The sequence below is a fragment of the Tarenaya hassleriana genome, unplaced genomic scaffold, assembly GCF_000463585.1.
Source record: "Tarenaya hassleriana unplaced genomic scaffold, ASM46358v1 Cleome24, whole genome shotgun sequence".
NCBI lineage: Eukaryota > Viridiplantae > Streptophyta > Magnoliopsida > Brassicales > Cleomaceae > Tarenaya > Tarenaya hassleriana.
The window spans coordinates 1,007,572-1,021,183 of record NW_010965696.1 but is presented as its reverse complement, the minus strand read 5'-3'; the positions used below and the strand labels follow the sequence as shown (position 1 = coordinate 1,021,183).

The 13,612-nt window shown below is 36.0% G+C and overlaps 2 protein-coding genes across 2 annotated transcripts in view; both read left to right on the top strand.

Annotated features, from left to right (window-relative positions):
- The first annotated feature begins 4,573 nt into the window (after positions 1 to 4,573).
- Positions 4,574 to 7,162, top strand: LOC104815738 (high-affinity nitrate transporter 2.1-like). Its single transcript, XM_010544279.1, has 3 exons — positions 4,574 to 5,463; positions 5,554 to 5,669; positions 6,259 to 7,162. The coding sequence occupies exons 1-3, from the start codon at positions 4,654 to 4,656 to the stop codon at positions 6,923 to 6,925; spliced, it is 1,593 nt and encodes a 530-aa protein (XP_010542581.1). The 5' UTR covers positions 4,574 to 4,653; the 3' UTR covers positions 6,926 to 7,162.
- Positions 7,163 to 11,727: 4,565 nt separating this feature from the next.
- Positions 11,728 to 13,612, top strand: part of LOC104816072 (protein UPSTREAM OF FLC-like) — a gene marked incomplete at its 3' end in the record, with an annotated part of 2,398 nt that continues 513 nt past the window's right edge. The window contains exons 1-4 of the mRNA XM_010544741.2: positions 11,728 to 12,332; positions 12,409 to 12,478; positions 12,611 to 12,720; positions 12,815 to 13,612. The exon at positions 12,815 to 13,612 is cut by the window's right edge and continues 127 nt beyond it. Coding sequence (XP_010543043.1) covers positions 12,137 to 12,332; positions 12,409 to 12,478; positions 12,611 to 12,720; positions 12,815 to 13,612 — 1,174 coding nt within the window. The remainder of the gene's footprint in view (positions 12,333 to 12,408; positions 12,479 to 12,610; positions 12,721 to 12,814) is intronic.

The following is a 13,612-nucleotide window of genomic DNA, read 5'->3' as shown; positions in this document are numbered from 1 at the left end:
TTTCCCTATCTTCTCTCCTTTTCTTATTTATTATGTTTTGTCAGGGAAAAAAATTATTTTTTCTTTTATAGCAGCAAAATATTCTGCTATAAGCATACTTATACAATTAATATTCGTTATGTTATCTACTATTATAATTATTTTCTTACACATTCATCACATATATACACACTTATACATCACATTTCATGTACATTCATTATTTTCACACCTTTTATAAAACTATCTAATGTCACCGTGTGTGGTCGTAGCCGCCAAAAACCAGAAGAAGATTTTTGTCCAAAAAAAAACTGAAATTATTTAAATATATTGTTGGAGTCTTTTGAAAAGCGACGCTGATCGAACGCGTTTTGATTTATAATTGGCCGTCGTATTTATATGCCGAAAAGAGTTGTTGTTTTTCGTAATTTAAAGGGGAAAATAAAAGGAAAGAGATATTAATATATTTTACAATTTATCAGCAATGGAGTAGCGTGGAAAACATGTCACTTCAGTCCACACCATGCAATCAATTGGCAATTTGATCTCTAGCTGACCACATATTACATATGTATGTATGTATGTATGTATGTATGTATGTATGTATGTATGTATGTATGTATGTATGTATGTATGTATGCATGCATGTATGTATGTATGTATATGTGTGTGTTGTGTGTAAACATGATGACATGTGCTAAATGTGATGCATAGATATCTACCAATTCATAAAATAAAATAAAAAAGTTAATATAAACACATAAAACTTTAATGATATTATCAAAAACGTTTAAATATAATGAATTTTTACTGTCTCTTTTGAATTGTAAATATTTTAACCATTACTATAAATTTTCTAACAATAATTTAATATCATCAGTATCTCATAGAAATCTGATTAACAAAATTTAAAAATTCATACATTTATTAAAAAAATTATAAAAAATCAGTGTATTTTCATAAAGATATGCATGAATCTCTGAATTTTATATTTTAAAAAGAATGAGGTTAAATAACGAGAATATGATAATATTTTTAAAATTTGTATAGAAGTTTAGAATTCATATATTTATTTATTTTATGGGATTTAATGTACCGAATTTGGATTGGGTTCGTATTAATATGTCGGCCCAAACGTTTCCAAGCCCATGTCCAATATTAGCCCAACCCAATAAAGAAAGCCACTCATCCATAATTAACGGCGTCCGTTGAGTTCGAGTATGTGGCGTAGCACGAACCCGCAAAAAAAAAAAAAACCCAAAAAAAAAAAAAAAAAAAAAAAAAAAAAAACCCATGTAATATTTGATTAGTATTAAAAAAAAGGTAAAACGACGTAGCCTCTGATTGTATATGGGCATGATTAGGATTTAAATTAGGATTTGGGGCGAGAAATTTTCAGTGCTTGATTTCTTTGTAATTGTCAAATTGATTCAATGTCGTGAAATGTAAATGGTACACTTCATGGTCTATATTCCGGTAGAATCTCTATGCTGTTTTCTTTATTTTTTTTATATATTTAACTCCATGGTCCATATACTTTCAGTTATATTGTTGTGTATTGGTTTGGTTATGGGTCTGGCATTTTGTCCAGTTATTCCCGGTATACCATACCAGTGGGTGGGACCATATTTATTCTCTATTGGACTCGGTTCGATAGATGTTTAGGTAATTTGATTGAAACCGAATCTTTGACGTCCGTGTGACTTTACCCGCATTTTAAAGGTTTTGCAGCGCTAAAATTTCGCCTCTGTTTGTTGTAATTCCTGTCTAAACCGGTTTGGGTAACCAACCTTGTGCATGTAACCTCTGGTTCGAGTATCCCTTACCGGCTTGTACGATGGTTCAATAAAACCGGAACTCCAAATTATTAGACTAATTCAGGTTCTGGTGATTCCAGCTTATTCCCGGTTGGACCAAATAAATACATCTTCTGAAAGAAAACCGGACGGTTCGGCACATTTTCCAGTGCCACCATGTTGTGTTCGATCTGGTATTTTATTACGTATATAATAATAATATTTTCTTAGATTTTTGTTATAAAGAATATTCTTATAACCTATCGAAATTCGATCCTATCTGTGTCCGGCTGTATACGTGGATTGCGGATTCCTCCGACGATATTGTCATTTGTTTCTAATTGTAGTATTTATATATTTTCAATTATGCAAAGTCATATGGGCCAACTTTATAATATATATATATACACACACACACGTTGATATCTCAAATTGAAAACAATGGCAGTCTGTCGTCTTGTCATCTATACATGAATCGTGGTTACAAAATTTCCACCAAATAATGGGAAGTTGAGAAACCACGAAGAATGGTCATAAAAACCAATAGTTGGTGGTCCAATAGTTGAAAGGTGACAAAATTATCATTAAGGTTTTATGTGTAGAAAAATAAAATAAGACAAATAGAAAAAAACATAATTACTTTTATTGTTTCATCTCTTCTTCTGGTTACGTTACAATGAAAATGAAAAACATATTTATAGAAAAATTAAGAAATGGAATAAAAAGGTTTTATGTTCGATTTTATTTGTAGAAAAGAGGAGACACAATTAATTATGTATTGTGTGATTAAAGGTTGACTCCGGATTCAGAGAATTAAGTGAATCGAAAAACTAGTAACCTTGGTTGTTATAAAAAAATGGTTATAAAAGAGATTATATTATGTTAGATGAAGTTATTTTAAATAATGGAAAATCTCCTGTACGCCCAATGGGTAGGCTGCTGACATTGTCGGAATTAATTTTTAAAAATTTCGGCATCATGCAATTGGATACGACATTTTCATGCATACGGATACTTACATACACAAAAAAAAAACATACTTCAAATGATTTCACAACGCTTTTACATTATGTATTAGATAATCGATGTGATAATTTACAGTACATATATGGGAATTCTTCTTCCGACAATCCAATGTTGTTATTCTGATTTATTTGTAAAGAATGTTAACATGTTTTAATTATTATTATATATATACGTGTGTGTGTGTGTATATATATATTAATTGTTATTTTTTTTTGTTAACTGTAAACTTTTGTAATTTTTTGAAAAGGTTTATAAAGTTTATATTAATTGTTATTAGATTTGTCCCCCTCGTATTATTTCGCCGTCCTTACAATTGGGGTGTATATATTTTATAATTAAGGTTGATGAGTATATATTTTATAATCAAGGTTAATGATCTCATCAATAAGTTGACTTTTTAACATTAGGACAAAGAATCTTTTTTGTCTTTTTTAATCCCCAACAGGATAATTACACGTCATCTTAATTTTTCTATGCCGTTTGACATTTTCAGTATGCCTCACCTCCATAATATAAACTATGGATGGTTTGCCGCTTGCTGACGCAATTCCGTAGAGTACGGAAATTTCAAACGTACACACACGTAGATCCGTACATAAATTTGTGTTCTTCTTTCTTCTGCACATAAGTTCCCTATGACACGATATTTCACACATTTTTTGAAATTCTAAAATCTTTTTAGTACAACCAATAATAATTAAAAAAATTTATCTTGACCGGCTGTACCGATCGAGGTGTATTTGTATAAATGATTTTCCACATTTATTTTAAAATATATAATGAAAAGTAGAAGATATAGCTGTGTAGAAGCACACACTACCGTATACAATCTTTTGGGCGATATATATATATATATATATATGAGGTGTCGACATATATGAACGAATGGTTCGATTGATAACCATACGTCACCCTCCTGAAATTATATGCATTTAATTAATGATGGCTAATTTACATTATTCTAATCACTGGAGGTTTTGGTTTGAAAAGGTATATACCAAAGCCATATATTAAACTTAATGAAGTCTTAAGGAATCGTTAGGGATTGGAAGAGACGCCTAATAAATATCCAGCTAAGCCACACTAGAATTCGACCGCTCACGATATAATAACGATCAACTGATGGCAATATAATATTCTTTGTACCGTTGATTCCGTACAATGGAGGGATTTCCTGCAATGCCCCTTCATCCACTTATCAATATAGAATGGAATTGATAGCTCTTATATATAGCTTCAAATATAAAAAAATTGATTACATCATCGTCGTCTATATCTAAAACATATTTTGGACATGAATGTTAAAGTTTATGACTAAGATTGTGAAATAGTTGAAAATATAAACGAGCTGTCACCTTATCATTAACCACTGATTGATATATCGGAAAAGAAAATCTGTAAACAAAGATAGAATGTCAAGATTTAGAAAGAGAAAATTGCGAACATTTTTTCATTCAAAACAAATAATATATATATATATATATATATATCCTATATATTTCGATTGCAAAACGTTATCATATGTTGTTAGTTTTTTATTGGTAGGGTAAAATCGTAATTAGGCAGGCGGCAGAGCCAACCTTTCGGACAAGCGAGAGATTCATAGTCGAGTGTAGATGCGCGCGGCGAAAATGGATTCCCACTAGCAAATACTTGAATGTCAGTTAACCATTGAGAATCTCCATCGGCTCTTTCAAAATGTCAACGTTACAACTTAGAAACCCTATATATACCCCTCGATCGTGCCCCGGCTTGGAAAAAAAGAACAAAACATAACCTAAACTCCAACCCCCGAAACCAAGAATTCAAGTGCTGTAATTTCTTGAGATCTAAAAAAAAAAGATTTCAAGAAATGGGTGACTCGGTTGATGAACCAGGAAGCTCCATGCATGGAGTCACCGGAAAAGAGCAGTCCTTCGCCTTCTCGGTGGCTTCGCCGGCCGTCCCTACCGACACAACCGCGAAGTTCGACTTGCCGGTGGATTCAGAACACAAAGCGAAAGTGTTCAAGCTCTTCTCCTTCGCAAACCCGCACATGAGGACGTTCCACCTCTCGTGGATATCCTTCTCCACTTGCTTCGTCTCCACCTTCGCCGCCGCCCCTCTCGTCCCGATCATCCGTGAGAATCTGAACCTGACGAAACAAGACATCGGAAACGCAGGCGTGGCGTCCGTGTCGGGAAGTATCTTCTCGAGGCTGGTGATGGGAGCCGTTTGCGACCTCCTCGGACCGAGGTACGGCTGCGCTTTTCTCGTGATGCTGTCGGCTCCTACGGTGTTCTCGATGAGCTTTGTTTCCGGGGCAGGAGGCTACATAACCGTGAGGTTCATGATCGGGTTCTGCCTGGCGACGTTCGTGTCGTGTCAGTATTGGATGAGCACGATGTTCAACAGTCAGATCATCGGACTTGTGAACGGGACGGCGGCCGGGTGGGGGAACATGGGAGGGGGAGTGACTCAGCTTCTGATGCCGGTCGTTTACGAGATCATCAAGAGTTGCGGTTCCACCCCTTTCACGGCGTGGAGGATCGCTTTCTTCGTCCCGGGATGGCTTCACATCATCATGGGCATCTTGGTTCTCGCGTTAGGTCAAGATCTGCCGGACGGAAACCGCAGTGTCTTGGAGAAGAAAGGAAACGTCACCAAGGACAAATTCTCAAAGGTATGTGACCTAAAACTATTATTTTTACGGTCTTATTGTAATCAGTTTTCATGATTATAATTATTTCAATGCGTGGTTATATATATACAGATTATGTGGTACGCGGTTACAAACTACAGAACATGGATCTTCGTTCTTCTCTACGGATACTCCATGGGAGTTGAGTTGACCACAGATAACGTCATCGCTGAGTACTTCTTTGACAGGTTTGTTCAGCTTCCTCATCCAATCATTCTAAATATACATGTTGTTTATTATGTATCATCTATACATACATACATACATACATACATACATACATACATACATACATACATACATACATACATACATACATACATACATACATACATACATACATACATACATACATACATACATACATACATACATACATACATACATACATACATACATACATACATACATACATACATACATACATACATACATACATACATACATACATACATATGTGTGTGTGTGTGTGTGATAACATGTGTGTAAACCAAAATTTAGTATTTGAAACAAACTGGATTCTGATCGATAACCTTGATTGAAATCACATAATTAATGTTCACCCTCATGAAATAGTCATCATGTTATTAGAACCGAAATCAATATTTCACGGCCCAAACGATCTACTCCAAGAATCTCATAATGTATTTTAAATTGCATTAATTTGTCAGATCTATCTATCGTGTTTCTTATAAACATGACGTGTCCGAAACATGTTCTTCTTTCGGGTGTATGTATTACTTCAACATGAAAACGAAAATACATTCTTGTGTGCAGATTCCACTTGAAGCTCCACACGGCAGGAATCATAGCCGCAACATTTGGAATGGCGAATTTCTTTGCCCGACCCTTGGGCGGCTACTTCTCCGACATTGCAGCCCGGTACTTCGGCATGCGAGGCCGTCTATGGACACTGTGGATCATCCAGACAGCCGGAGGCCTCTTCTGTGTGTGGCTAGGACGAGCCAACAAGCTAGTCCCAGCCATCGTGTCCATGATCTTCTTCTCGCTAGGCGCACAAGCCGCCTGTGGAGCCACCTTCGCCATCGTCCCCTTCATCTCCCGTCGTGCCCTAGGCATCATCTCCGGCCTGACCGGTGCCGGCGGCAACTTCGGCTCGGGCCTGACCCAGCTCGTCTTCTTCTCCACGTCGAGGTTCTCGACCGAAGAAGGGCTGACGTGGATGGGGGTGCTGATCGTTGCTTGCACTCTGCCTGTAGCTTTAGTGCATTTCCCTCAATGGGGAAGCATGTTCCTTCCGGCTTCTTCGGATCCCGTGAAAGGTACAGAGGAATATTACTACGTTGCCGAGTGGACGGAGAAGGAGAAGGAGAAGAATATGCACCAAGGAAGCCTCAGGTTCGCCGAGAACTGCCGGTCCGAGCGTGGCCCGCGTGTCGGAAACGCGGTTACACCGCCGGAAGGTACGCCTAACAACGTGTGACGAATCGAGGGCGTAAACCGGTTTGGTTCGAGAAATCTAATTATGTCGGTTATGTGAAACCAAATCAAACCGGTGAAAAATAATCACCAAGCACCCTTTGTTTCTCCTTCTTGTGATTGTTCGTTAACTCCGTGTGATTTCTTGCTTTGCTTTTGTATTTCTCTACCTGTTTCCGTTTGTAATGTATCCCACGGCCTCGGGTCTTAAAAGTTCCATAACTTGGTTTTCGACGGCGTACGTTCATCGAATAAATATGATTTCGTACGCCAAAAAAAATGCGAGGGGGATTTTCGATAAGAGAATTGTACATAAATTCCATGTGGGAATCCGTTTAACTGTTAATTAGGTCAACAAAACATGTATTATAGCACACGTAAGGTTTGAATTTTATCCTTACGTAGGAATTTGTAGATTAATTCAGATAAATAGTTTAAAAACAGATCAACAAGTACCGAAAAACATTATAAAAAATAAGTACCCAAAAAAAAAGAGAAAGAGAAACGCAAGGGATTAAAAAGGCATGGGGTCGGGGTCATACAGCAAGCAGATAGTCAAAGCCGAATAAACCCTTTCTGACATAAGATCCGTTTGCCGGCTTCCTGGTTTCTTGGAAGCCCACGAAACTGATTGTCCTAAACGAAGTGATAGAAATCTAATCTTGTCCTTACTCCATTTTCATTCATATTACCACATACGTTGATACACATATGATCAATGAAGACGTGTTATCATTTTCAGTTCGAAATTACTGTGTTTATAAATGTCTTATGTATTATTCATGTGTAATAACTTTATGATATTTATAGATATTTTAAATATAAAATAAAAAACATAAATTTTAATATAAATATTTTAAAAATAGAATATTAAATAATATTATCCAAATCTTCTGTGATACATCCCTTCAAGATTAATGAGATGAGATGAGAATCAACGGTTTCACATTGAAACTCCAAAGAAGTCAATTGGATTTGGGCTTTCAAATAATGGAGAAAAACAATTCCTCAGACGATAAATGGAGTTGTGATATGACGTCTTGTAGGAAAGAAATTTCCATTAAAAAAAACACGAAGTGGGGTTGGAATAATAATAAAAAAAATCATCAGAAAATAGTGTTGGAATAAAAAAAATTATTGTCGGAACAAAAGGTTGGGATGATATTAATCAGGTCAGAAAATATGTTCATGATGAAACGATACTCAGAAAAAAATACACATAAATACAGTTATATATAATTTTTTTAGACAAAAGCCAATTAATTGTTATACTCGGATAAAAAATAGTAGAGTTGGATTTCTTTTTTTCTTTTTTTCTTTTTTTGATAAGTCGGGATTTCTTCTAAAATTAGAGTTGGATTTCTTCTAATTAAAAGAACTGAAAAGTGGGGAACTTTGGAGATACGCAAGTGTTAAATTCAAAGAAATCCGGCTTGATTTTGACTAATGAATGGAGTCATATATTGACTGTATTGTTTAATTTAAGAAATTAATAAAAGGATTATTATTGATCTGAATATTTTGGAATCATCAACTCTATATTGGCGTTCATGAGGATCTTTATCCATATGGCGTTGTCCGATTTAACGATAATGATATCTAAAATCAGCTCTCTACTTTGATGTTAACGGGATGATCTTCCTCCACTGAGTGTGTGTGTATATAATAAAAAGAGTCTAAACAATCATATGGGTTGAATACTCAAAAGTTGTCACGATAACTTAATCTCAAGGTGGAGTTGCCTCCGGTCCGAAAACAGTCTTTGTGTATGGATCATATAAACCCAGAAATTACCTTCCTCACCACCAGTTAGGAATCGAACACTCAATCAAAAGGTGGAGTTGCCTCCTACCCCAAATTTGACCACTCGTCCACGATTTGTTGGTTGCAAACACATAAGTTATTCGGCATATTGAAGACAATATGCAGCTCAAAGTCAACGAGCTAATTTATAACTAATAACGATTCAACATAAATAAATGTCATGATAAAATTATCCAACGTGAGATCCCATGCACATGCAAGAGTACAAGATTCGGGGATGTGTACGATTTTTTTTTTGGTGTTCCCTTCCATTTCTTATTTTTTTTCAATTCAAATATTTGACAAAAAGGAGGGAAGAAATGTCACAAATGCACTCCGAGACTTGATTGCAATATCAGAAACTCACGGACATCCCAGGATGTTCTGATCAAGATTCAATATCATATGATCTTTCTTCTTTCCTCACGAAAATAAAACAAAAAAATTAATAAAAAACCTAATTTTTTCGCCAGCTATTATGGCACTGTTCGTTTTGTTTCCACGAGGCAGTGGTGATCACGAGCCCATTTATTTACCCTAAATCTGTCTCCGCCTATAATTTCTCTACATATATATGGATTCCACAAAACCCTTTCAAACCCATATTCTCAAATTAAAAATAGAATGGGAAACAAAAATCCAATGTTCCCTAAAACTTGCTGTACTCTCATGTTCATCGTTTTATATCTTGATCCTCTGTGGTCCGAAGTCGGAGTTGTGGCCGCGGGTCGGTCAATCCCACTAGAGAGCGTGCCGAGCACGTTGGTGACGCCATTAACGATCGATAACAAGGTAAAATTGAATCCGGGCCGTCAGATTTTCGACGCGGGAGAAGTAAAGAGTTGTATGCCAAAGGGGTTTAGGCCAAGATCGGCACCGAGCCGGTTCGTGAATTATAAGCCTCTTGTTTCTGCTAGGTGTTCTTCCATCGGTATCTTCCGGTCCAAGAAATCTCCTTGATTTCGTTTGTTTTTGTTAGGATCAAAAATGAAAAATTATTAGTTTTTGAATTTTTTGGTATGGTTTTTTGATATATTGTACATGCGCGTCTACTCCTTCTTTTCTCTTGTTTAAGGAATCACTAAAAATCATAATAACGAGATCGGATGATATTAATGCAAAATAAGAAAACGTATTTCTCTCTTTCACACACACGCATATATATATAATTAATGAATTATTTTCAATAAAATTATTAGTAGAGAGTGGTTAAATCACATTATTTTTTTTAATGTATACGAAGTTCGACTTCGATTTTAGGGTTTATGGATTAAAAACTAACCAAATAAATTTAGTTTACAGAAAAAATTAATAGTTTACAGAAGTATTATAGTAATACATAGCTTATTAGGTGGGAAATATGATTTTTGGATTGCATATTCATATCATATTTATTACGACAATTAATATACGCTCTCCATATTTGGAGACCCTCCTGGACCAACGGAATGGACGCTTCCCATCACGTGATTTGCCACTCCTTACGCCCATCGAAGTAAAAGGAAAAGGAAAGCAGTAAATGCTTCGGATAATGTAAATAAAAGCATATTTTGCAGCCAATGAGGCTTAATTTGGAATTTGGGATCATATATACACATACATATATATATATATACGGTATTTTCACAATGTTCAAATTTTATACCAGTTTGAATAAGATTATACGGTAAAATTCTATTTTGTAAAATCGAACGGTAATACCCTTTCCAAAAGCCACGTGGCAACCAAATAGACTGAGCCATCGTCCGCTTTTTTGGGCCTGAAGCCCATACACTGAAAATCAAACAACCAAAGTGGCCCACAAATCAAAGCCCATACACTGAAAATCAAATAACGTTGACAGAAAAAAAAATGCTTTTATAAAATAAAGTGGAATAGGTCTATGAATTTATTGCATTTATTTACCTCTTAAGATCCTTTTGTGCCACGGCAATTTCGAAAATTGGACCACCTCAAACCACACATATATCATTTCCTTTGTTGGGACAAATGTTTCATTGGTCGATATATAAAAATTTGATTTGACAAATATCACTTATGTCATTTTTGCTGCTCACTCCCTTAGTGAATTTGGCCACCCACCTTCTAAAATTTTAGATAATACTTTAAATATCACACGTCATTCGACGATCGACATCTCTTCTTACAATATATTTGAGTTTTATAATACCAGCCTTCTGAAATTTTCTATAAATCTATCATATTTTTTTTATAAGATTTGAATCCATATTCATGAAAATTAATAAAAAAAAATAAACATGACAACCATATATTTTTTTTATAAGATTCATTAGTCAATTGGTATGACTTTTTATCGTCAGTATTATCACAAGAAAATATAAATTTTTATGTACCAAAATTTTGAACTATTGAAAGAGATTCTAGAATTAAAAAAATATAATATAGAAATTTTTTACCACATAGTACATACATATATATATATATTATATTTGAAATATAGATGAAAGATATAGTACTATCCATAATAAGAGAGAAATATAATAATTCAAGAGAAGCGTGACATACATGTTACTTGTTGAAATTTTGGAAACATTTCAATGTTATATCTCGACATAAAGATACACGTATCTTTTATTACAGGAAACTTCGCTAAAAATAAAAGGAGGAAATTGTGTTATTGAAGGAGAAAACTATATTAAAAATAATTTGATTTTAAACTATTAAAAAATAATAACTAGATATTAAATAATATTAGAAAATTTAAGGTACTACGATATATAACAAAAACAATTTGCTATTAAAATACTCCACTTCATTTTAATTATTAAAACGAGTTTAATCTATGTTTAAGATATAATTCAAATGATTTGTATTTTTAAATTTTAATATAACAATTTTTTGTAGTTTTTGTCCATGAGTTTTTTATTAAATTTGTGATTTCATATGTGTTTTTTTTGTTTTAATTTAGAGATTTTTCTTGAAGAAATCAAAGTTATTGGGAAGTCTCTACTGTGACTGTCATCTTTCTGTCTCTTCTTTGCGCTTTGTTCTTACTCCGAAATTGCATTTAATGCAGAAGAAGCGCCAAATCTCTCTCCCACTCTCCGCGAGTCTCTCTTCTTCTCCTTCTCCTCGCGTTGGTCCTCTCTCTCTCTCTCTACTGTATCATCTCTCTGGTTCTTCCTCTCTCCACATCTCTCACTCCGACGTTCATTCACGAAACTCCGATCGGGTCTCCGGCGCATTTTATCCTTCTTTCCGCTGGAATTCTTCGTTTAACCCTGTTTTGCCTTTGTTCCAGTTCCTTGAAGAGGCGTGGTATTAGATCTGATTCATTTTTTTCAAACGGAATGTTCTACGGCTCATGCTATTTTTGGGAATTCGTCTGAAATTCGGCGAGTGATACACTGCTTTGAAGGCTTGAAGTAATTAGGGTTTTGTGGGTTTGGAGATGGAGGGGAGGATGAAGAAGTACAAGCAACAAGTGAGCCCCGAGAGAGCTAAGGTTTGGAGGGAGAAATCGCCGAAGTATCAGCAGAAGATTAAGAAGGTTGCCGTTGTCTATTACCTCTCCAGGAATCGTCAGCTTGAGCATCCCCATTTCATGGAGGTCCCGCTTTCTTCACCGGATGGTTTGTACCTCAGAGGTAAAACAGAAAGCCATCAGTCAAACAAAAAAGGTTTTGATTGGTGGGGTTTTGAACAATCTATGTTTTTTGGCAGATGTGATTGAGAGGCTGAATGTTCTTAGAGGCAGAGGCATGGCTTCCGTGTATTCTTGGTCCAGCAAGAGGTGGTTTTCTTTCTCGTTCTCTTGTCTGTTTGGTTGCTGAGAAACTGGGGAATTTAGCATTTACTAGTTAGGTTTTGAATGGAGCGTCAACAGTTGTGGAAGTTATGGAAATGATTGTTTGGTTGAATGCAGAAACTACAGGAATGGGTTTGTTTGGCATGACTTATCAGAAGATGATTTGATTCTGCCAGCTCATGGGAATGAATATGTTCTCAAAGGCTCTGAACTTCTCGACGATTCAGGTGAAAAATCCCATCTTTTGTTCTGTATTTTAGATAGGGAATCTGGGTTTTCTGATGGAACTAGAAAATTGAGGCTGAAGAGTTGTGCTTACAGATCGATTTGGTCATATTGTGAGTTCGAGGACACAGAATCTTAAGCAGTTGCCTGAGCCACCGTCTTCCAGAAGCCTGGATGATTCCTCGTCAGCTTCGAGTATGAACGGAAAAGGGACTAAGCATTCTCAGGAAGATGACCTTTCTCCCACTGCTCTGCCTTCTTGTTACTCGGCTGTATCACCCGACTCTAGGAATGAGAAGAATTCCTTTTGGGGTGGCACGTTGTGTTTGACGGAGTACAAGGTGTATAAAAGCGAAGGCCTTGCAGACGCTTCTACCCAAACCGATGAAAACGTGAGCAGGTCTAAAAGCACAGAGACCTGCAGCAGAGGTGTTTCCACTGATGACGGGTCATTAGGACATGAATCCAGTGACGAACTTCATGATGAGAATCCATGTCCTAGTGACACTCCATGTCCCGATGACTGCCCCGATATTTGCAGAAATTCTGTGTCTCCACCTTCTTCCAACAGCGCCTCGTCTCTGGGTGGGAATACCGAGACTTTGGAGTCACTGATAAGAGCAGATGCAAGCAAGATGAATAGTTTCAGGATTCTCGAACAAGAAGACGTTCGAATGCCTGCCAATGCAAGGCTTAAGGCCACCACTATGCTGATGCAATTGATATCATGTGGGTCGATAGCAGTAAAGGACAACAGTTTTGGAATTGTCCCAACTTACAAGCCAAAATTTGGTCGATCAAAGTTCCCTTCTCCTTTTTTCTCCACATCGTTTATGCTGGGAGAGCTCGATTGTTTGTCAGAAAATCCGAGAATAATGGGTCTGAGATCGGAAG

Bases quoted from the DNA above. Each gene is read 5' to 3' on its own strand.
- LOC104815738 (XM_010544279.1), top strand. From the start codon at position 4,654: ATGGGTGACTCGGTTGATGAACCAGGAAGCTCCATGCATGGAGTCACC. The intron at 5,464-5,553 runs GTATGTGACCTA...ATATATATACAG, and splicing joins CCAAGGACAAATTCTCAAAG to ATTATGTGGTACGCGGTTAC. The intron at 5,670-6,258 runs GTTTGTTCAGCT...TCTTGTGTGCAG, and splicing joins GCTGAGTACTTCTTTGACAG to ATTCCACTTGAAGCTCCACA.